The 25,585-nt window shown below is 41.8% G+C and overlaps 1 protein-coding gene across 9 annotated transcripts in view; it reads left to right on the top strand.

The window, feature by feature from the left end:
• Positions 1–22,200, top strand: part of LOC123504515 (cardioacceleratory peptide receptor-like) — a 281,235-nt gene extending 259,035 nt beyond the window's left edge. For 4 of the 9 annotated variants that reach the window (XM_045255089.1, XM_045255088.1, XM_045255087.1 and 1 more), the window contains 4 exons: positions 2,867–2,980; positions 4,026–4,221; positions 16,467–16,637; positions 19,472–22,200. In XM_045255089.1, the coding sequence (XP_045111024.1) occupies positions 2,867–2,980; positions 4,026–4,221; positions 16,467–16,637; positions 19,472–19,625 (635 nt within the window). In that variant the 3' untranslated portion in view covers positions 19,626–22,200. Of the gene's footprint in view, positions 1–2,866; positions 2,981–4,025; positions 4,222–14,470; positions 14,514–16,466; positions 16,638–17,570; positions 17,672–19,471 lie in introns of those variants that run through there. The other 5 variants (XM_045255096.1, XM_045255092.1, XM_045255095.1 and 2 more) reach the window with 5 other exon arrangements.
• The last annotated feature ends 3,385 nt before the right edge of the window (positions 22,201–25,585 follow it).

Raw genomic sequence — 25,585 nt, forward strand, 5'->3', positions numbered from 1 at the left:
CTTGATAATTTTTCGTAAACTGTAAAAAAAACACCTTTAAAAATCCAAGTAACTTCATCTACATAGCCTTTTTTAAACCAGTCAAGCTGCGGAGAGAAGTGCTACAGAATATGGCGGTGAGCGCGATAAGGAACTCGACTGCTGACCACATCCACACTCAAAGGCGCGACCTAATATAGACAGTGCCTGGGAGGTGAAGGGTCGTTCGGTACAGATGAGTGAGTGGCGGTGGTGGGGCGAGACAAAGATGGTCAGGGGAGGTTGGAGGTCGTTCAAGATGCGGTGCTTACTCTGGCGTGTAGGAATACTAATCCTTGTACCCACCCATACATGACTCTCTCTCTCTCTCTCTCTCTCTCTCTCTCTCTCTCTCTCTCTCTCTCTCTCTCTCTCTCTCTCTCTCTCTCACAGTAATGCACCTTTGCCTCACCTTTGTTCTTCACCCAGTCATCAAACCTACTCTTATTTATGAGGTACTGGGTTGTTTTCTCTTCTATTCTCAGCCATTTGTTTTCACGATCCTATTCTGCATGTGTTGTACCTTCTGTATCCCCATTTTTCTCCCCTTCTCTCTCTCTCTTTTTTGTTTAGGGGTGGGGGGATGGTAAGAGGGAGTGTTAGTGAGGGTAGTAAATCTCGTAGGGAATGCCACTGACCGTCTACTGTGAAATACAACGATGGGTTTGAAGAAATGGAAGCGAAAATAATGAGGTGATGTAGATTTCCACCTCACTTCACCCTGTCTCTCTGTCTTCCTCCTGTCTGGCTTTTTTTTTTTTCTTCTCTGTCCTTTCTCTCTCTCTCTCTCTCTCTCTCTCTCTCTCTCTCTCTCTCTCTCTCTCTCTCTCTCTCTCTCTCTCTCTCTCTCTCTCTGCCGGTGTCTTCAAAATTGAATATAAGAAGGTGTACTAATAAAAGTTGTTGTTAGATTTGTATTGGTAGTAGTAGTCGTAGTAATAGTGGTTGTTGAAGTAGTAGTAGTAGTAGTAGTAGTAGTAGTAGTAGTAGTAATAATAGTATCAGATATTTACGCGGTACAAAATAACCAAAAGAATTTATAGATTGTCACTTTTAATGGCCAAATAATTTACATGACACAATAAGAAAAAATATATATAAGAAAAGAGAGACACACACCATTTCCTTTCTCTCTCCTTCCCTCTCTCCTCCCTACACACATACAGGAAGAGAGAGACACAGTGAGACAGAGAACGAAAAAGTGGAAGACGGACGGACTATTTAAGGTGTCACTCACAAAGATATCTAATCATTACGAACAAAAGTGGGCAGGTTAATCCACTACTGCCTCGCTGGGAACGTTCATCGACTGGTTGTGGCAGTCTCGTGTACCCAAGGAAGGGACAACATAGCTATTTCTCACTCTCAAGACACCTCCTTCCCTTCCTCCCTCTCTATCTCTCTCCCCTGTCTCCCTCAAAGCACCCTCACGTCTGCCCCAATCACACCCTGTCACACCTGCCCGCCCGAATAATTTAGAGTAATTCAGGTGTGGAATTCAACTCGATGTTCCCCTTATGTAATCTGGGCGGGATAAGTGATGCATAAGAGACAGCCAATGGAGGTACGGAGGGCAGGAATGCTGGCTTTGGTTTATAAAGGTAATCATGGTGGGTGTTGTAGATTTAAATGGTGGTGGTGGTGGTAGTAGTTATTGTAGTTATAGAAGTAGTAGTGGTGATGGCCATGATAGTACTGATAGTAGTAGTAGTAGTAGTAGTAGTAGTAGTAGTAGCAATGATAATAGTAGTAGTGACAGTATTAGTAGTATACCTTGTTCACGGAAACTAAAGACATGTTCGTCCTCTTTGATGGAGCATATCAGGGAATTTGGTTGGCCATGTTTGATAAAAGGTGTGCATTTCAAAGTGCTTCATTGTCTCTTCACCAACACACAAACAGTTTGCTTTGAGTACATGAAGACCATCCTTTACCGTAGTAGTAGTAGTAGTAGTAGTAGTAGTAGTAGTAGTAGAAGGTGTAGTAGTAGTAATGGTGGTGGTGGCGGGATTGATAAGAGAAACAGAAGTAGTAGTAATAATAGCAGAAGTAATAATTGTTCTTTTATTGGTGTTTTGATGATGACGTTAGCCGCGGTGTCGTATGAGTCATATCATCAGTAAGTAAACAAGTAAACCCATGAATACAAAGTTAAATTTCCATCCTAAAGCTGGTTCTCGTGGTCAGAGTTCAAACCCAGCACAGTTACACCAGCCTCGAGTCCACGCCAGCCTGCAACCAACAGCCGGTCCACGCAGGGCAGTCCGTGAGGCGTGAAGCGGAACACAGGTGACAAGTAGGGCGCTCTGAACTTTTCCCTGCCAGACCACCACGATAGGAAATGTTTTGGGCAGCGGATACTTACTGTGAGGCCCGTAATGGAGTCTGTCGCTGGGAATGCAGTATAGAAGAGTGACTAACAGCGATGGCACCCCACACTAGCCACCTCGCCCCATACGTGACATAGCCATACAGCCGCCTCCTTGTTACTGAATGCCTTAGTCAGATGTTCTTGTAGATACTCAATGTCCTTTTTTATTCACGAAGGGAACAGTATTAAAAGAAAACCAGGTATGCGTTACGTAGCTGTCAAATGTAGGTGGAAGAAGTTCACTTCACTACGACTGGATTTCCAGTGTCGATGCGTACAGGAAGCTTAAAGGAATCTCCTTTATAACCACCTGCCACTCAAAGCAGCTTGGGGAACTGTGATATAAGACGGAAATGAGTAGAACTTAGTTAATTCCTCTATCTTTTCTTCTTGTTTTATAGTTCTTGTTATCTTCTTTCTTGTTCTTGTACTTCCTCCTCCAGCTAACCGGCACCTTCCCTTTCCGTATGTCCACAGACGGCGAGAAGCGAGGCGCCAATCCTGACGACGACTCTCGGCGCGCCAGCTCCCGCGGCCTCATCCCCAAGGCCAAGATCAAGACTGTCAAGATGACCCTCGTGATTGTCTTCGGTGAGAGAGAGAGAGAGAGAGAGAGAGAGAGAGAGAGAGAGTGTGTGTGTGTGTGTGTGTGTGTGCTTAAGTAAGTAATCCTTTATTGCTATTTTAACATACAAGTATACATTAATTTATATTGATTGAAATACTAGCACCAGCTTGTTGAGCCGAAACTCCCTGACAAGCAAATATAAGAGAAAAAAATGAAAAAGCTGTCAGTGAGTTTGGTAATATAAACAATATTAGAAAACTACCCATGATTGATTTATATTTGATTTCTTTCTAGACGTATTTAATTCACTTACTTACAATAAAGTTGTGACTATGCATGGAGATATATAAATATGTAGGTACTAAGAAGTTTGATTTTTTTTATTTTCTTTTTGAATTTATAATATCTATTTGTTTCCAGTAATTGTTTTGCTTGAAGAGGCAAACTGTTAAATAACTTTTGGGCTGTACACAACAAACTTTTTAAACAAAACTGTTCTGGATTGTGGACATACGAAATCCACATTATTGCTTCTGGTATCACGTGAATAATTAATTGCACTAAAAATCTCACACCTGAAAGAACCATTGTATAAATAAATAACAGACAAAAGTATTTATAAATAGAGTTGAATTTTAAGGTGTGTGTGTGTGTGTGTGTGTGTGTGTGTGTGTGTGTGTGTGTGTGTGTGTGTGTGTGTGTGTGTGTGTGTGTGTGTGTATTTAAGTACCCAGCTGTTGATGTTCTAGCGAGGTATAACTGAATTCCAGAAGTGCAGTAAATCTCTCTCTCTCTCTCTCTCTCTCTCTCTCTCTCTCTCTCTCTCTCTCTCTCTCTCTCTCTCTCTCTCTCTCTCTCTTTCCCCGTATTTCTTTCGTAATGTTCCTCCCGTATTATTTCACCCTCTATATTTATCTCTCTTTTATGCTTCTCGTACGTTTCCTCCTTTAGTATAATATTCCCCACCTCCCTTCCATGTTTCTTCCCTTTCCTCTTCTCTCACTCCCTATCTAACCGTTCCTACCATACCAACTCTAATCTCTCTCTCTCTCCTCTCTCTCAACGCAGTGTTCATCCTGTGCTGGTCACCGTACATAGTCTTCGATCTCCTGCAAGTCTACGGTTACGTGCCACAGTCAGCCACCAACATCGCGGTCGCCACTTTCATTCAATCCCTGGCGCCTCTCAACTCGGCCGCCAATCCCATCATCTACTGTCTTTTCTCCACCCATATATGTCGCAACCTCAGGTGGGGAGGATGGGGGTAAGCAGTTAGTTGAGGTAGTTTTCCCGGGTTTTGGAATGAGGTAGAGTGGGTTGGTTTAGTGGTAGCTAGCGGCGGTGGTGGGTGGGGTGTGTGTTTGTGGTTGTTTGTGGTTGTGTTTGGGGTGTGTTTGGTGTGTTTGTGGTTCGGTTAGGTTGTGGAAGGAATGTTTTAGTGCTGTTGTCTGGTTTCTATTCTCTCTCTCTCTCTCTCTCTCTCTCTCTCTCTCTCTCTCTCTCTCTCTCTCTCTCTCTCTCTCTCTCTCTCTCTCTCTCTCTCTCTCTCTCTCTCTCTCTCTCTCTCTCTCTCTCTCTCTCTCTCTCTCTCTCTCTCTCTCTCTCTCTCTCTCCTTTACAGTGGGAGGGAGGAAGGGAAGGACACGTATTCATTTCTTAGCTAAAGGCGGCCTGAAGGTGGAGACGAGAGCTCAGGTTGACTCACTTTAAGGTTATCCAGTAAATCTTTGCCCTTCCACTTGCACACTCCGAGGAACAATATCACTCGTTTCTGAAGAAGTGCTCCAATATTTTGAGATTGCTTGAGATAGAGCGACAGATGACAGTGTAGCAATTTGATCTGTGGTAAATCCGTATTTTCAAACGTTTCAGAGCTGCTCCAACTGTTTCATGCAAATACAATACAAATATTTGAAGTTTCCAAGGGTATTTTTTGGGGTACCTCCTACCTCAGAGCCCACCCGCTAGGAAACCGTTGCCCCGAGTGAGGAAGCCCAACCTACACTCGGACCGTGGACGGGATTCGAACCCGTGAGCTTGGAGACCCCTCGGACCCCAAAGCGCGCATGGTTCCACTGTTGATGGTTTAACAGGTATTCTAGTCTGTGAATAGGAAAAACACCCATGAGAACCTGGGTTGTCATACCTGTGCCTTTAAAAATTAGACGTTATGAGGGCACAGCGTTCAGAGATAAGGAGAAATAAGGACCGTAGTCTAACTCTTGGCTACGTGGAGTGTGGGCGCATTCATCTTGTGATTTACACGTGGTGGTCAGAACGGTTCCCTCTCATCACACTCCCGCGCCGCACCTCCACACCCACTATACGTACAATTCAAAAGGTTTCATTTCATGTTACACTGATTTTTAAATGGATTTTGTGTAGTTTTAGTTACGGATTGACAAGATTTCTACATTGTTAACAGGAGAAACATTCATGAGAGGCCGGCTAGTCATCTCTGTGGCCTTTGAAAATAGTCGTGGTGAGAGAGGAGAGCGTTTAACCCCCTTCAGTACTATGACACATTACTATATCCACTCTGCTTACTATTTGGTGATTTTTTACAGCTTCAGAAACTTATGTGGGGATTAAAATAGTGAAGACTGTGGCCATTAATCTTATAACCATAGACCCTTCCTAATGTCAATAAAATGGTCTAATTGTGCAGAAATTTCAAGGTAAAAATGTGTCCCACTATAGAGAGGGTTAAGAACACAGGCCCAGGTGCATGCCAGAGCTCTTCGTCGAAAAGCACTCACCGGGTCTGCGTGGCGTTCCTATAATAGGCAGTGACTTAAAGGAGGTTCTTGCATTACTTGCTTGCTAAGGGTCTGTGATTTAAGAGTCATTAAACTTAATAGCTCATAGTGGAGGATGATATAAGTATGAAGGGTATTAAGTGAGAGACTAAATTGTTGTCCGTTTATTTCTTTTCTTGTCTTTGATTTGAATATTTAAGCTGGATTATATGGTTAAGAATGCGTGATTATATATTTGTGGATAAAAAGAGCTCATTCCTTGCCAATTCACTATTCATCAATTCTCATCATGTAAAGTAAATGTCTCACGATGGAAGACCATACGTGTGTGAAGATATTGATAACTGAGAAACTTTTGCTTGCCTTCCTTTTTAACAAATGTATGGTGATTGTTACCAAATTCGAGTTACACCGGACGGTTTTACTGAACAAAAATAAAAGTTTAATTACTGAAAGATTTGTAGTACTCGATAATTCAGAAGCTTATTTCGAAACTACTCAGATAATGTGTCGGATATCCCCACTAGGTAAGACGATAACCTACAGCAATTAAAGGATTAGGTCATTTAACTTAGAACACGAGCAAACCATGCAAGTACAGTCCAAGTGTAGATAGGGCTTCCTCACTCGGAGCAACGGTTTCCTAGCGGGTGGGCTTTGAGATAGGAGGTACTCCCCAAAAAGTACCATCTTTAGCCCATAAATTCCCGTGAAAAGCCCACATGGTATAAATAAAAAAAAAATGTAGTGGAGGCGACCAACTGACGTGACACAGAAGCCTGAGATGAGAAGTAAAAAGCGGCAAGACATCAAGAGAGAGAAGCTTACTGCATCTTCAAGGAATGACAAGTTAAAAGTTCATAACGAGTTCACTTCATATCTTAGTATCGGAATCTATTTGTTGAGCCTGAAAGGGGCAGAATGTGTTACAAAGCCACATGTCGCCTTGCAGTACCTCAGCGGCGTACTAGGCAACGGTATCAGTAATCATGTTGTTCAATCAGCATGTTGTTAGTGTTGAGTTAATAGGGACCTTTAAAAGAATAATAGACAGATTTATGGATGAGGATGATAGGTGGATTTGAGTAGTTTTGTTCACACAGGGACTGCCACGTGTAGGTTTGATGGCATCTTGCAGCTTCCATAATTTTCTTATATTCTAAGGGTCGATGAGATGTCTGCGAGAGGGAGATGACCAAATGTGAAGCAACTCGACTTCCCCGCCACGTTGTATTTGCTACATAGAATTTTATCTAAATGAATGATTTGCTAATGAATAAATGAAAACATTAAACCATTATATATTACGCAGTAACATGCTCTGACTTATCAACACCATGCAAAAAGTTAAGCTCGACACGGAAATGTGGCGGAAAAAAGTGCGTTTCGCTGGTCGCTCTTCGCCCTGCTGTACCTCGCCTTTGTTAGAGAGCACTTCCATTCACTTTGCTCAGGTAAACATATTTTGTCATAAAGTGTTTGCTGTTGGTGACTCAGCGCGGTGCAGGGAACGCTCCAAGCCCTGCACGCCCTACAGAGGCTGCCAAGCACTTCAGACAAGAGCTATCATATGTTTATGCATTTTCACAAAACCATGAATATCAGACCACAAAGAAACGTCAGTGCATCCTTTTAGCGAGCGATCTTAAAGGACGCTCTCTCTCTTCTCTGCTCTGGCCAAACAGACAGCAGAGAGCAGCGGTTTTCTCCCTTCAGCTGCCTGCTTCTTTATCCTGGCCGCGCTCCGCCTCCCGCCTTGATGTGGTGATCAGCCGTCCAGCCAAACCTCAGCTCAAAGGATGGCTCGGCTGAGGCATACTTTATACTTATCACATTTCCCGATACACTGAATATACTGATGCCACGCGGAGTCTCACACAGAATGTCCCCTCTGTTATGTCCTCCTCCTCCTCCTCCTCCTCCTCCTCCTCCTCCTCCTCCTCCTCCTCCTCCTCCACCACCTCAGCCTGCGCCGCCACGACGCCACCACCTCACAGCCCTCATTCACACGTGACTGTCATAGCGGTATATTATTATCACTTTTCTCGTCCTTGGGCGAAAGTCACCGTCGGTCATTGCACTGTTTGGGTATATGGCGCATTCGTAAATATTCTGCCTCAGAGTCTATGCTCCGTTTAGAGGCGACAGCCGAGGACTCATCTCCATACTGGGACATCAACATGCATTATTTATTATTATTGCACTGATTAACTAAGACGTAGCTTCTGAGGGTGCATCCTTCAAACTTGCCGATCTGCCCTGCCCGTGGCGCCGCCGCGACCCGTGTGCTGGGACGGAGAGACCCAGATATTGCTGTACTTCAGATTGGTGATTGTTTTGACGTCACTTCCTGTAGCGTTACGGTGAGCAGTGCACGGTGATAATAGTGATAGTTCGAGAGAAGGATTGTACCTTGATTAAAAAGACATCACACAGCGGTCCTCACCTGATATAGTGTGCGCACCTGGTGAAGTAAGGAAGCTGGGAACATCTCACTGAGTCCGACTTTTTCTCTTTTTTAATCATCAAGAAAGTTGAGTTACCTTTAATAAGAAATATTTTAACATAGTGAAGATCTCTGGCCAATATAACTCAATCCTTTTTGGCACAAAATCTCAACTAATCGATGAAGTGAAGTTTGTGTTTAGTTAGTGACAAGAAAATGTGCCTTAGATGACTGGCAGTCCTGATGCAGTCATGTCCTGGATATAGATTAATAACGTATTGATTCTAACCCATTTGAGATCAAGGAAATGTGTGTCAAATAACAGTGAACGAACCGACACGTTTAACCAGTTGACAGTGTGTTTCCTATGTACAAAATACGAGCACAGAATCAAATTGTCATTCTCTCTCCCAAAATAAAATCAAGAAAAGAGTTAAAAGAAAGAAAAGGAATGGAAAAAAGCCAGCCAGTTTAGCTTCATTTCAATCAAACTGAAGCCATAGCAAGTATGAAAACAAAATCAGGTAAAGCAGAGTTCCATATTCCTACTAAATAACAGCAAAACTTGTCTCCCTTCCCCATAAACAAAGATGGGTAAAATAAGACAAATACTTAAAAAAAAAAAGTTGTCCAGCTTTGTGCTTACCTATCTTGATACTCATTTGAAATCCCAACGTCAATGGAAGGAGGATGAAAAAAAAAAAAAAACTTAGAGTTCCATCGTTCCACCATCAGGCCGCAGCAGCGTGATTCTCCTTCAGTCTGTCAGCACATTAACCCAGGCGGTGTAAATACCAAGGGACCGAGAACCAAATTCCGAAACACCTCTACTTCCACCTCCACTACTTTCAAAAGGCTGTAGCTAAATGTAGACGGGTTTTCAAGGATATGTTTAAGGTTGTAGTAACAGATTAACAATATTTCTACATTGCCAACACGAGAAAGAGTCTTGAGAACCATGTTAATCATTTTGTAGCCTTGAAAAGTTGTGGTGAGAGAGCAAAGCGTTTCTGAATACGGGTCTAATTCTTGAAGGGAGGGAGAGAACAACGCTAACAGAGCAGTAAGTCATGGAGTGCAAGTCTTTAGTGTGTGTGTGTGTCTATGTGTGTGTGTGTGTGTGTGTGTGTGTGTGTGTGTGTGTGTGTGTGTGTGTGTGTGTGTGTTTGTGTACAACTAACCGTTCTTCCCCCAGCAGGCTGTGTGTCATGTGCTGTACCCCCTCTCCCTCCAAATCACTGCCCCCCAATAAGTGCTTTAAAACTGCATGGCCCCCTCTCACCCCTCCCTCCCTCCTTGTTAAGAGTTCTGAGGGTACAGTGGGTGTGTGTGTGTGTGTGTGTGTGTGTGAGAGAGAGAGAGAGAGAGAGAGAGAGAGAGAGAGTGTGTGTGTGTGTGTGTGTGTGTGTAGTGTAGTGTTTGTGTGGCCCACTTGGCGTGTACCCTCTATAAACAAACTCCATCTAAACACACCCATGCTTGCTTGTCGCCCTCCTGCTGAATAAACACTCCGAAATAGCGCTAACTCCTCCTCCTCCTCCTCCTCCTCATATACTCCTCTTCCTGCTCTATCTTCTTCAATGGTGTTCCCTCCTCCTCCTCCTCCTCCTCCTCCTCCTTTTCCTCCTCTTCCTCCTGTTTAGTGTTAAGTTAGTGTCAAAACAAACTATTGAACTATTTGGCTGAGGAAAACTCGTTCGGTTGCCTGCGAGACTCGTGTGTGTGTGTGTGTGTGTGTGTCGCCGGTAACGTAGATGCGCCGTGTCGGTATCCTATCCGTGGCGACACTGGACACGTAGAGAACTGAAATGTGAGACCAGTATTCTCAAAAGTTTGTGTCCTGTCTCCACATTTTTCCAGCATCTGTTTATTGAAAGTACTGTGATTTTTAACCCCTTCAGTACCATGCCGCGTTTTCATATTCATTCTGGTTACTATTTGGTGATTTTATGCAGCTTTAGAAATTTACATGGGGACTGAAAAAGTGAAGATTCTAGCTAGTTATCTTTTACATCCTTGCTGCAAATAAAATCATCTAATCGTACACAAAAATCGTGGTAAAAATGCGTCTCAGTATTGAAGGAGTTAAGGATTTATTCATGAAGTCAGTGATAGTTTAATAAATATTGCATCATAAAAGAGGAAAAATCACAAGAGCTAAACTATAATCAACATGCTCTTTGAAAATATTTAACCACTTCAGTACCATGACGCGTTCTCATATTCATTCTGGTTACTATTTTGGCGATTTTATACAGCATCAGAAACACATGGGATCAGAATAGTAAACACTGGCTTTTAATCTTCTGACCCCCATAGACCCTTCCTAATGCAAATAAAATCGTTCAATCATACCAAAATATCAGGATAAAAACGCGTCTTAGTACTGCAAGGCTTAATGAGAGAAAAAGAGAGAGGGAACAAACCGTCTGAGAATACAGGAATATGTTACACCTTATATGTTCTTTCTGTTTTCGATACCGTTTTCTTCCTTCCTCTCCCTGCAAGCACGCACGCACGCTCTCCCCGAGGATATTATAATAGGTCAGTTGGATTGGCTCTTGTCTTTTCTGGTTCCATTTCCATGTTTCGTTCATCTCGGAACTGTCTCGCTCACTCGAATGAATGCTTCAATTTGTTATTTTATTTATTTTTTCGGCTGCGCTACGAATTTGAAGTGTGTGTGTGTGTGTGTGTGTGTGTGTTGCCAGGCCCCACGCAGAGAACAGGAAGATAAGAACACAAGAACAATAAGTAAAGCTGTAAGAAGCTATCACGCCACTTCATTCTTTCTCGCAGCTTCCTTTATGTTCTTCAGTTCTAATATTCTTGTTTCCCTGCATATATGACGTACAGGGCGATTATCCAAAGCCTCAAGAATAAAGTTTACATTAGCCATAGGTTTGAAGCACAGGGGAAAGGATGGGCAGGGTGGTTCTCCTGGAGCGGCAGAGCAGACAGGTGGGTACACGCATTAAAGAACATGTTAAATAAAATGATAAGCTAATAAGGGCACAATAAAAGAAAACGGAATAGCTACAGTGAAGGAGTGGTGCAGTAGTGAGAGAGAGAGAGAGAGAGAGAGAGAGAGAGAGAGATTTTTTTCTATGCCGCTCCCAAACAAATGATCGATTATAGGAGATTCCAAAGACCTGTCCACTTCAGCTTAGGAATGTTTGAAAGTAGAGGAAATGCCTGTGAAAAGTGGTGAAAGTATGGAGTGTGTGTGTGTGTGTGTGTGTGTGTGTGTGTGTGTGTGTGTGTGTGTGTGTGTTCAGGCAGTGAGAGTCGATGTAAGTTTCGTATAATAGTAATGTACAGGAAGGCAGTGATGGATTTCTAATGACGGTGTACGAGGACTCTAAACATGCACGGTTCTTGGAATGACAAACGGGACAGGAGTAATTCTGTTGCCGCTGCGGGGAAAGTGATGGGAATATTGTAGTGTGTGATAAAGGCAGTGAGTGTGGAGAGGTTGTAGGTCCCTGCATGAAAAGGGTTACTCTATTGTTTTCGTGTTGATAAGTAGTATGTGCTTTTGCCACTGTCAGGAAACAGGGATGGAGCATATGGAGCAGTGTGTCATCTTCATAGAGCATCGTATTGGAATTATAAAAAGAAGTAACAAGTAGTTACATAAAACATTTCCATCCGTGATAAAAACAAAAGTCTATATAAAAAAATAATGACAACACTAAATATCATCTTTCTCCGTGATAGAACAAAAAATTTAGACCCGTCAAACAAAAGATAATAACTGATTAAGACTCATTTTTTTCCTATCTATATAAAAGACACGCAAATATAGCCTTGTAAAATGCCTCTTAATAATACAATGCGTCTCGCTCAATTGCTCGCAGAACAACAGGTGGCGGACTTGACATGCCAGCAATACCACACCTAATGATGCATACACAAGCAGTCTTGATCAGTAGTCGAGCATGACTTGCACTCACCTCCATTGTGATTTATGTTTCTCTCAAGCTTAGGTCTTCTGATATACTGACAGTCTAGTAATAAAACCTGACATTTGATAGATTCTTAAGCAGTCAGAGAACTTGATCTTGCGGAAAACGTTACACACAGAGGAAATGAGTGTAGTGTGTTACTTAACTATTAAGCCGTTCACTGATAAATGACACTTCATGTTTTATATCAGTAACGTTAAATGATCTTATTGTTTTATTTTCCGAGATAGATAACACTACACTCACTGAAAGTTTGCTGTCAGAGTCGCCTTTCAAAACTATACTCTGAACTCCAGTAATTGTTATGACAGTAATACACTTTCTGTTATAAATAAGTGGTCCAAAATTCCTCGCTGTTCTACTGGACGAGATTAAAACATTAGTCATTTAAATATTTCAATCGCATCGTCATATATTGTCAATGATACTTTTTAAAACTACTCGAAAGTTGCATTTTATCATATTTAAGCATTTCACATTCTTAGTTAACATTCTGAGAGCCAAAACAAAGAATTATTTACATGAACACACCGATTAAAGAGAGAAAAATAGAAAGTCAGTTTTGCTTTACGCAGAAATGCCCAAAACATTGTAAGTGATTCAGTACAAAAGAAGGCGTCGAGTAATGGAATGGTTAAGGAGAACCCATAGCAGTCGAGGCGTTAACTATGACTGACACATTAATTTGTAAGTCACGCACAAGCACTCACACCTATAACGAAGAATAAAGCAGTGAGGCAGACAACTCGTTCAAGTGTACATCACCTTTTTATCAACATCTCGTCCTCACTGAAAGACTGCAGTACCAAAGCCATCATTACTCAGTATACTGCTACTTTATGACCTGCTGTTGATAGCACACTTCGTAAACAAGACTGCTAAAGTGAATCAAATAAACTGTCGCAAATTTCACTTATGGACACTTAAAAAAAAAAAATTCCTTCGTAAGTTAAGAGCGATGATATTATAGACAGACTTAAAAAGATAATGAAAAAAATGCCATTAAGTTAGAGATGAGGATATTAGGAAGATAAGAAAGCATCATGAGAGCCATTATTAAACTGTCTTAAAGTTCTTCTCGGAGCGGCGAACACTCAGTCATGCACGCGAGGTCACCTATCCTGTTGCTTCTCCTCCCGGCGGTGCAGAGGCAGGAGTGGCAGGCGGTGGGTGAGCATTGCGCGCCGCTTACCCAGAGAAAGACACGTTACTTGTAGCGGAATGAGGTTGCTTTACTCTCTCTCTCTCTCTCTCTCTCTCTCTCTCTCTCTCTCTCTCTCTCTCTCTCTCTCTCTCTCTCTCTCTCTCTCTCTCCAAGGATGTGGCTTTCTTGTTACCTGAGAAAGAAATGTTACTTGGATCTGAGAATGAGGTTGCTTTTGCTCTCTCTCTCTCTCTCTCTCTCTCTCTCTCTCTCTCTCTCTCTCTCTCTCTCTCTCTCTCTCTCTCTCTCTCGTGCTTCACAAAGGCAGCCTCTTCACCGCCCCGTCACGATGCATTTCATATCAAAAACTTCAGCCGCTGCCCTCCGACTCTCCGCCTCGCCTGCGTGGGTTGGCTGTCAACATTCAGCTTCTTTCTGTCTCGCTGTTTCTCAGGATCAGGAGACTCGTGCGTTATTACTCCTTACTGAATAGATAGGGATTTGGTATCTTAGCGTGCTCCAGAATTCTCGATATTTGAGTGAAAACCTACTGGATTCTTTCTCTCTCTCTCTCTCTCTCTCTCTCTCTCTCTCTCTCTCTCTCTCTCTGGTAAGTAACGTAATCCTCGAATCCTTCTCTTCTTCATTCCGCTCTTGCTTACCATTCAATTCCTTCTTCTGTTCCTTATTCTTTTTCTGCATTTACCCTCCTCCTCCTCCTCCTCCTCCTCCTCCTCCTCCTCCTTCTGCTACTGCTCCTCTTTCGTTTTCTGTTCCTGAGTTCATGTAGAAAACGACACCTATATATAGTTCCCACACATCAAGAGAACCCACATTTTCTTCATCCGGGAACTTATTTAATTGAAAATCTCAATGAGTAAAAATAATCGTGAATAATTTATCTTCCTCCATTTTTTAGCCATTTATATTTAGCTTCTAAATTACATATATGCGTTTAAATCACATGCATTCTTCTCTTCTCTGCCTCTTTTGCCTTTTCCTCTGACACACACACACACACGCACTCACACACACACACACACACACACACACACACACACACACACACACACACACACACACACACAGTCTTAGAAACAAACCTGTGCAATAGTAGCAGGCATTTTAAAAGCAAGCAGACAGTTAGCACAGTCACCCCGTCACCCTTACCCACGCTCCGTTTTCTTTCTCACAAGGCAAAAATGGAGCACCACGAAAACAACTGTGACCAACTCCTCAGTAAGTCAAACCCTTCGGACCTGTATACAGTCTCTCTCTCTCTCTCTCTCTCTCTCTCTCTCTCTCTCTCTCTCTCTCTCTCTCTCTCTCTCTCTCTCTCTCTCTCTCTCTCTCTGGTCATCTCCATTCCTTTGTAAATAAAAAAGAGACAAATTTACACAAGATCACAACAAGAATTTACTTTTTTTATCTTTTCCTCGTCTTCCTATATCTCGTTTTCTCCACGTAGTATATTGTTATTATTATCATCATTATTATTATTACTATCATCACTGTACTGTAGACTCGTTATTCTTTCGTTGTCATTATACAGTATGATTTTAATTGATTTACCTTCCACTGTCCGTAGAGTAGTGGTAGTGTGGCGGTACATAATAGTGGTGGTGGTGGTGGTGGTGTTAGCATGTGGCATGGTTAGAAGACTCAAAAACTAAACTCCTGTTGATATAAACTTCCTCTTGACCTCCTTTTTCTCTAAGCATGAAACCTGTAAAGGAAATTGACTGTAGTTAGAAATCACATGTGCGCGCGTGTGTTAACGTATGTGCGTGTGCGTGCGTATGTGTGTGTGTGTGTGTGTGTGTGTGTGTGTGAGCATGTTACCTGCATCCACATGTACGTATAGTTATCCCAGCATGGCGTCATAGTCACCATCATTTTCACTACTCCATGATCATTTACAAGTACCTCATGGATTTCGTATTCATTAAAGCATTTTGCATGTTGTATTGTGCACTCTGTATGTTGATCCTGTGTATGCGTTAAGTACAGCCTCATCCCTCATACTTCATACCTCGCACTTCATTCCTCATACCTCATACCGCTCCCTCCTGTATGATTAGTGTAATGACTGACGCCTCACCCTCCTCAATGACTCTTGACTCACCCCAATCGTTACTGAGTGGCTAATCTGCAACTCTTTCGTTTCTTGACCACACCTGACCGGACCTGACCTGCCTTGACCCAGTGAGTGACCTACCTTGAGTTCTTTCACTAGCTATCTTGATTTTCCTGACCTTTAACTGGTTTCTTTTCCTTCACTTGACCTTTTGACCTGCCCTGAGTCATTCCTCCTACCTGGCCTGGTTTGCTCTGACCTGATGAGTATCTAGCTAATGTGACCTTCCTTGACTCATCTTGTACTTGACTTGGCGTAAAGACTGACCTGTGTGACCTCTTCTGATCCTTCCTGCACTGCTTGACTTGATCTGAGGTCATAATTATTTTTCACTTTTTGAGTAACCAAATTAATGGGACTTTTTTTTCTGTCTTGGAATGAATTAATTACTTTATATTCATTGTAGTTATTTTTTTTAACTCAATTAGTATTTTTTTATGTTTCGTAACAAGAAGTCTCGTATTCAACTAGACTTTTTTTTTTGTCTTCATAATCAGTCCCCAGAATCTTTTCCTCTCCCTTCAAGAGACCACAAAAGTTCCTCCCAGTACCCCTCTTCAAAAAACACAAAAACGAAATTAGCCTCGATAGAAAGCGGAACTTTTACTACTGACTCCCACTAACTCTCAACAGAAAACGAGGCACTTGTTCTTGGTTTCTCCTTGTTACTCTTGATAGAAAACGAAGCACTGACTCGTGACTCCCACTCGCCACTCTAAAAGAAAGCGGAACACTGACTACTTACACTTGCGTCACATGGAAAAGGAAACACGGACTTCCGACAACCTCTTACCCTTGAGAGCATACCAGACACTGAATACAAGCTCCCCTCCACCGTCCTTATTATGATTTTGTTACTCTCTTTGCAATCATGTCTAAAAAAAAATCAAATAAACGAAAAAACACATCCCTAAACATTAACTTCCATTTTGTTTTTCTTTTAATCCATAAAAAAAATAAGAGAAAAAAAAGACAATCAATATGACTTCCCATGACTTGACGTGACGCAGCCCCCGCCTCAGCTCACCTTGCCCCGCCGGTGTTGCCTCCTACAGAAGAATCCCAGCGGTGGAGTGGGTGGTGGTGCGCTTCTTCCCTTGTCTGGAGTGCTCGCGGCAGCCCCTGGAACCGCGCCACACCCTGCACCGCTACGGTACAGACTACACGAGTGTGAGTGACGCCTCCACGCGACGCCACACCGCCAACTCCGTCAGGTACACTGCAAGGTAATAATCCATGAGTATTTGTGTGTTGGTGACTACTCTTGTGGTTATTGTTCTTCATTTTCTTTTTTTTTTTTTCCTTCTCTCTCTTCCTTCCTTTTCTTCTTGTTCCTTCTCCTCTTCTTCCTTATATTTATCATCACCCTCCTCATTGTCTCGTTTCTATGGTATTTCTTTCTTTTCTTTCTCTTCCTTCTTCATTAGTAGCTAGTTAGTAGTTTACAAAAAGCCTTGCAAGAATCTAAATGTATGTTGCTGTTTAGCGTTCCTATGTTGCCCTTCCTTATCCTCCTCCTCCTGTTCCTCTTCTTCCTCCTATATTCGCCTCTCTGAAAAAAAAAACTATTATGCTCGTCTTTATCCTTTATTATTTATCTATTAATTTCTTATCTGATCTGTCATTCGTTCATATCTTTACTCTAACATATACGTAGTTTCCCTTGCATTTCCAACCATCCTTCATTTTTTTTCTCTCCCTCCTTCCCTTTCTCTGTCCTTCCTTCCCTTCTCGTTGCTCTCTCTTACTGTTTTATTATCGTATTATGCATCTTGTGTTTCCTGTTTCATTTATCATTTATCTTAATGGCAACAGTCCCCTTCCTTAAAGCATATTTTTGGTAATGTCTAGTAGCTTTCTGTTCTGCTCTATTTTATCCCAAGTTTTCACAGTCATTTTTCTTTGCAGCAGTATCATATTTTTCTTTTCTTATGTTGCTTGTCGCGATTCAGGCATCTGTTATTCATTTCCTTCCTTTGCTGAATGAATACTTTCGGCCATGCATCAGCGGTGCTCCTTTTTGTATTAAGTTTGCTCAGCCATGATTCTTTTTTCCAGTATCTTTCTTCCAATATCTTTACGTTGCTTGTCTCGACTCTGACATTTGTTGTTTATTTCCTTGTGTTGCCCGTCCCCGCCTCTCGCCTGTCGCCCGGCAGCACTTCCACAGCCTCCACTGCCTCGCAGGACCCAAAGCCGCCCAATTCTACCCGCAACGGCCTCGCCCAGTCCCCGGCGGCGACCAAGGGCAAGGCAGGGAGTGAGTACTGACAGGAAAGCCACGCGTCCATTAACACTCCAGTTGTTACTGACGCTTCACTAAACCTGAGGAGTGATACTAATTAATACCTTCCTGCCAGCTACTAACTTGGACAGTTGGATTTTATTTATTTTTTTTTTTTTATAATTTGCCAGCTTTGAGGATTGAAGGAAAGTGAACCATGATAACCCCGGCAGAGTTTTAAACTTGAGTGAATTGTACAACACTAATATTGTCATGAAAACAACTAACAGGCAGACTTTCTTTAATATTAAAAACTTGCTTGAAGACTGCAGATTATAATTATATTTATGCCAGCAGCTAACTTCGAAAACTGAATGTTTTAAGAGTGTGTAGGTCTTGGTAAATCCTTAATACTCTGGATCTCAACTCTCGCTAAACTTGAGAAGCTTACTCAGTATCAAGTTGCCAGCATCTAGCGCCGAAAACCCATGATCTTGATTCCAATTTCATGTCGCTGTAACACGATTTTTCATAGTTACGTATCTTTCGCAAGTCTTGTTTCCCGAGGGTGCAAAATGACACTGAAGAACAAGAGCCAAGACTAAATTTCTGCAGTGTTGAAGGTTTGTTCCAGTGCCGCAGTAACAAAATATCCTCACTTTTCTTTCTAAATTGAGATACAGTGGAGTCTGAAAATCACCAAATAAACTTTTCTTATTTTTTCTACCACAAAACACAAGACAAAGCCAACAACAGCGCTCTTACAATAATTTTCAATCATAAATACTAAATATAAGTGCCGTGAAGGGTTGGCAAGAAATCAATCTTCCCGGTGATGGGACGCCTAGTGGTTTGTCATATGATTGTGCCTCACTATGCTACTCCGTCATGGACAACCGCGCCGTCACCACCCGCATGACACCAAGGAAGCTCAGCGGATCACGTCTCTGGCAATTCATACTTTTCCCTTATATCAGAGTTTGGGAGTCGAGAATTAAGTAAAATTTTCCTTTTTAACCCTTAAATTTCAATACCAGGACGGGTTTTCATATTCTGCTTACTATTTGGTGATTTTATACAGTTTCAGAAACTCATGTGTGGGATTAAATTAATGAAGACTCTGGCCATTAATCTTTTGCCCTCCATAGTTCCTTCCTAATGTTAATATAATGGTCTAATGGTAAACAAATATCAAGGTAAAAATGTGTCTCAGTATTGAAGGGATTAATAAACCTTGACCAGCTGCCCTGTACACGTGACAAACAGAAAGAAAAATTGCGTTACATTTGTCACTTAAAAAAACTAATGGTCTGCACAAAAGCGAGTTGGCATGTGGTCAGGATGGGACGCTGAATGTTTTTTTTAAGACGGCCAGCTGTTTGAGTCTCGTCTCTCAGCGGAAAGCCTCTGAGGGTCCGGTAAGAGCCTCACTAAAACTCTGCGGTGCACACACACAGCCTGATGGACACATGCATGCATAAAAGTGTGTGTATATAATATGTAGGAGTATTTTCTTTGGAGCATATAGTAACACTGTTCTTTTATCCCTTTCCTCCACTTCCTCCTGCTTTCCTCCCTTGCCTCCTCTTATTCTTCTTTTATACCATTTTTTTCTCTCTTTCATCTTTGTTTCCTTTCGCTGTCTCTTTTCCTGCCATCCCAATCTCTCTCTCTCTCTCTCTCTCTCTCTATATATATATATATATATATATATATATATATATATATATATATATATATATATATATATATATATATATATTTAAATCCATCTATCTATCCACCTATCTCCATCCATTTATCTATTCCACCTTTCCCCACCATCCCCTTCACCAGGTACCAGCAGGTGCGCCACGCCCGTGAGCTGAACAAGCCAACACCTCCCTCCCGCCCACCCGCCTCCACCCGCGATGAGCACCTCACCACAGAGATGCTCACCTACCCCTCCCAGCGGCGCCACCACCTCCTCGTGCGTGGCTCCGTGGTCTAGGGCGACGTGGGAGGGAGGCACGGGTGAGCTTGACGTCCGTGCAGAAGCGGCAGTGGTTAGGGTGGCGAGTTATAGTGAAGGACAAGAGTTCACTACCGCTGCTTGCTACCCGATGTCTTGCGGTGCGCTTGCTGGTGAGTTCCGTATTTGTGGTGAAGGAAAGGACCTCTTCTGCACGACAGCTGAGGGAGGGAAGGAATATCGCCGTCATTGTCGTCCTCATCTTCGTCGTCGTGTAGTTGTCGTCTCTCCATGGTCGTACAGGCGTGAAGAACCTTACCTTACCTCCTCCCTCAACCGTGACTTAATTCATTCACTTGTCTGTCTACGTACAGTACATACCATTCCTGTCGTTTTCACACCACCACGACCAACCTGCCACTATCACCACTACTCGTACTGTCGCCATGCCGCCGTCATCACTCTCCTTCCACGACTATACTCAAGTCAACCAGCGTCGTCGTCCTGTGGTCCTGTTCTAGTCGTCCCCTGACCCCATGAACGACGCCCTCATCCCAGCACGCCACGTTTTCAATCCAGTGTTCCGTATTTGATCTCCATGTGACTTCCAAATGGCAGGAATTGTAAAAGTGTTTGTAACTTACCTGCCTCGACTTCCCTTTGAGAATACCACCTGGATGGATCGAAAAGCAAGACAAGACTGAGACCGTGGTGTGGTTCAGTAACGGATGAGGTTATGTTAGGTTAAAGAGAGGTTTAAGTGTGTGATTATATTCGGATCATTTCAAGCTGGAGTAAGATAGAGAGTTAGTGAGTGAGTGGGTCAGTCAGTCAGTCAGCCAGTCAGTTACTCAGTCAGTCAGTCAGTCAGTCAGTTGTTGAGTTGTATTGTATTGTGAAGATGACAAATAGATAAGGTCAGTGCGAGGTCAAGCTAGGTCAGGTCATCCTCATTGTTTTAGGGTGTAAGATTATACGTTAAATGTGACCTTGCTACAACCATCACCACTACCACAACCTTTTCCTTGGTCAACTACACACACACACACACACACACACACACACACACACACACACACACACACACACACACACACACACACACACAGACACACACGAGCCCTACAATGCGTAAAGTAACACTAGAAACAAACAGGTCTCCGTGTTCGTAATAAGGTGTCCTCGTTGTGTTAAGTGTAACCGCAGTGTTCGTATGAAGGACTCTAAGACGTGACCCGAGGGAACAGAGGAGAGAACCCGGGCGAGACCAAAGGAACACAGGAACACAAGAAGCACCGATGAACTTCAGACGCAAGAGGAAGGTGCTGCCTAAGAAGTGGCGTTCTGTTTTTGGGGTCCTCTTCTGTTTGGGAAGCGTGTATGTACGTTTGTTTACTTATTGGTGAACGGGGAAGGCAGTTACGCTCTCTCACTCTCACTTATTCTAATTGTGTACGCGTATTTCTGTCATTATTCTTGTTATTGTAATTATTATGGTGACTTACAGGAGTGAGTATCCATTCAGTCATTCATTCATTTGTTCATTTATTCACCTGTTGTTTTTATTATGAAGAGGAAGAAGAAGCTGAATGTGTGTGTGTGTGTGTGTGTGTGTGTGTGTGTGTGTGTGTGTGTGTGTGTGTGTGTGTGTGTAATACAAAGACGTGTAACGGAAATGATAATAGTAATGAAGATGATGATAATGTTGATGATGATGACGATTATCATTATTATTATTATTATTATTATTATTATTATTATTATTATTATTGCAGTAAAATGTGGATGAGCAAGGAGAAAGTGATTCAACACGAAATTTTATCATTATTATTATTATTATTATTATTATTATTATTATTATTATTATTATTATTGTTATTATCATTATTATCATTATCATGTCATTATCATAAGTAATATCATTGTACAACTATGACATTACTCTCTCTTAAGCCTCCTTCAAAGAAATCAATTATATATATATATATATATATATATATATATATATATATATATATATATATATATATATATATATATATATTATCCGTACACACAAACAAGAAAGGAAATATGTATACTAATGTTATCTGATGTGGTCCGTCCACGCCTCACTCCCCAGTACCACAAACCCCTTCAACCTCGAACACCTTATTCACCTCAAAAAAAGTGCAGGTGCCATAGCAAGTCATGTCACGTACTACAAAGCACTACGGACAATAAAAATCGGTGTGAATTACCTCAGTTTATCACATTCCTAGGTCTTCATCTTTGCGGAACTGCCAATGTAAAGCAGTTCACGAGTCTACATTGATTCCCATTTGACTTGTAAGAAGAGATACTGTACACTAGTTGACATCACTTCCTAGGCACCTGTACCTTGTCCTCCCGTCCCCCCGCCCCACTCCTCGTCCCTCAGCCAGGCATTAAGCAGGGTGATAAACTCCATCTGGATATGAGTCTGTCTTCTCGTCCACTTGTCTCTCCTCTTCAGACTTCTCCTCGAGTTTCACATCTTCATTTGTTGATTATGTGTGTGTGTGTGTGTGTGTGTGTGTGTGTGTGTGTGTGTGTGTGTGTGTGTGTGTGTGTGTGTGTGTGTGTGTTTTCTGTTATTTTTTTTCATAGTATTGCTTCCTCTCTCTCTCTCTCTCTCTCTCTCTCTCTCTCTCTCTCTCTCTCTCTCTCTCTCTCTCTCTCTCTCTCTCTCTCTCTCTGTATCTATCTATCAGTCAATCTATTTATCTACCTAGCATGTAAAAAAAACAATTAGGCCTTCGCTCGCTGGCATCTATTAGACCAAAACTTGTATAAATGAATGAATAAATAAATAAATAAATACTATAGCACCCTTTAATGAATACAAATTATATACTCAAAGTCTATTTTTTGTAATGTGTACACTGTAATACTTCTACCACTACTATTACTGTATGTATGTCTGTATGTATGTCATAAGCGATATTTATATACATGTAGTACTTATTCAACTCGTCATGAAGTATGTATAACTGAAGAGTATACGTACACGGCGCCAGATGATGTATACATACGTCAAACATATACGTACATGTGTGTGTTGTCTGTCCCTTCACTCACCCCCCGTCACCCACAACACCTCCCCCATCCCCCCCATGAAATAAAAAGCAATGTTCCTCTGTCTGTTATTTATTTCACACAAGCTTCCCACTTTTCCAAGCTTAATTAATTTTTTTTTCTATCTGCTACACTCGTCATTTCAGCGATTTAGTTTTGTACCACAGCCTCTTTAACTCTCTCAGTACCATGACGCATTTCCATATTCATTCCAGTTACTATTTTGGCGATTTTGTACAGCTTCAGAAACATATATTGGGACTAGAATAGTGAAGACTCTGGCCATTAAACTTCTGACCTCCATAGATCCTTCCTAATGCAAATAAAATTGTCTAATCAATATCTAAAAATCAAGGCAAGTATGCGCCTCAGTAATGAAGAGATTAATTCTCGAATGTTCTTGTACATATTACATAAAAGACTAAACTTGCTTGCTATATATTCTATTTCTCTTTTGTGTCCATTTAAAAATCTTTATATATTGACCCGTTAACAAAGGCAGATCAGAGCAGTTTACAGGTTAAGACCAAGGAAGAGAAAGACCTAGAGGAACTATCACAACAGTAACGGGGTGTGTGGGGAGATTTCTAGTTTTAACTTCTTCTAAACCGAGAGGCATTATTACCTTGGGTTTCATGTACGATTAGACGATTTTATTCACATTAGAAAGGGTCTATGGAGGTCAGAAGATTAATGGCCAGTCTTTACTATTCTGATCCCGACATATGTTTCTATAGCTGTATAAAATCGCCATATAGTAAGCAGAATAAATATGAAAACGCGTCATGGTACTGAAGAGATTAAGAAGGGAACGGGCGAGGGCAGAACCGTCGACTCGCATCCAAAACCATGTAAACAATCCCGAACCGACCTCAATATCATAAATGCTTGAGTTACCCATCAACATCCCAGCTTCAGTAGACGTCCGATAGAGGGCAGAACTGTCATGGGATTGAAAATTTAGTGTAGTGTTCATGTTCCTTGTCCCTCTAGCTTCCTTGCTCAAGACACTCCAGATCCTCTCTTATGTACATACCAGCGTTCGTCTTTTGTTTTCTTTATGAACCAAAATCTGCTAAGAGAACATAAGTCTTTGGTATGTATTTCTTAATTACACAAAATAATATCAGATGGTATTATAAGTTTATATTAAATGAAGAAATTGCCAATAAACAGAAATTCTTGAAGATATAAACAATCCAATACTCTTGTCTCCTTCAGTTAGTCCTTACAGAGATTACAACCCATCACATATACATTTCAAAGAGAATTACAGCTAATATACAAACTTATCAAACTCATTGTAAGAAAAAGCAATGTACAGAACATCATAGCTTTTCTTCATTACTATTCGTGAAGACACTCGGTTCTCTCCTCTATTGCCACCCTTGGACCAGCGTGGTGCCGTGCAGGCTTGCTTTGGATGTGGTGAAGAGTGGGTAAGCAGAGCCGTGGTCAGAATTTGAGTAACCTCTCTTCAGTTCCTCTCAATCATACGTCCTTTGATATACTAACACCATAAAGTAAGAAACAAAAGAGACAGATTCCCAGCACCTGAGTTGCGTCAATACTGAGACGAAGTACTAAACTCGATGTGAGTGACGCTTTGCTCGACTTGTGACCAAGACTGTGAGTGTCTGACGCCTAATGTGTTGTGTTTAGTGCGACGGGCGTGAACAACAAGCACAATTAAGGAGGCGGCCAGCGGCGCGGTGAGGTGGCAAGACGGCAGGTGCAGCGGTAACAGGTATGAAGGATGCTTGTTTACAAAGAGAAAATTAAATGACAGGTTCAGATATTGCTTCTCTCTCTCTCTCTCTCTCTCTCTCTCTCTCTCTCTCTCTCTCTCTCTCTCTGGATAGGGTATTATGATAGAGTTTTTGATTACCTAACGGAAAGGTAGGCTAATGTGATTTATATGGGTTGATTGCCTCATTCTCTGATTCCAAGTGTGTTCTCTGAAACGCCTCGAAGCAGCGAGTGAATCAGAGACAGAGAGTGTGTAAATTAAAGTAAATTTATTGCCATTATTTACCTTACAAACATACGAAGACATAACAAACATACAGCTTGGCACAGTCTGTCGAGTCATAACTCCTAAGACTGACAGATTTTATGTGTGTGTGTGTGTGTGTGTGTGTGTGTAACAATAGTAATACATAATGTTAAAAATAAGAAGAAACCGTTTGTATGGTTAGTAGTTTTGCACTGAAGATATGCAGTGAATAGAGGGAGGAACCATAACACTACTTGGTATGCATTTCAGAGACAGTTTTTCGCATATCTTCCTGACAAATAAGTGAATCAGAATGATAATCTGGCATAGCTTCTTTCACACCTTCCCTTAATTTATGACACTATGGTGCTATGCCAAATGTGGTTGATTAAGGCGTTTACCTTTGTCATTTAAGGTCGAAGCTCATTAGCCAACTTATCGAGCACCGAATCAAACAAGGGAAGCATGACGCAGCTGTGACGTTGACTCCTCCACTACCTCCACACTCCTATCTTTCCCTACCCTCCTCCATTTTCCGCTTCCACTCCACCCTCCTCTCTCTCTCTCTCTCTCTCTCTCTCTCTCTCTCTCTCTCTCTCTCTCTCTCTCTCTCTCTCAAATAATAATGTATGCAAACAAGAACTCAGCTCAGTTTTTATTTTGATCTTCGTCACTATCCAGGAATAGGTTTTCATCATCACTATCGTCACCAAGGTTGATGATGAAGGGATCCACGCCTTCGTGAATATTGTCAGTTGACCAATGTTCATCCTCGAAAGCGCGTGATTGTCGAACCGCTCTTTCCCACACCTCTGCAGTGGCAAAGAGTCTTGCTTCTTCCAACCTTTCCTTTTTTTTATGTTATAGCCTATAGCGCCTATAGGTATATTTGAAGAGTATGGGAAAC

The sequence above is a fragment of the Portunus trituberculatus genome, chromosome 16 (genome assembly GCF_017591435.1).
Source record: "Portunus trituberculatus isolate SZX2019 chromosome 16, ASM1759143v1, whole genome shotgun sequence".
Taxonomy (NCBI): domain Eukaryota; kingdom Metazoa; phylum Arthropoda; class Malacostraca; order Decapoda; family Portunidae; genus Portunus; species Portunus trituberculatus.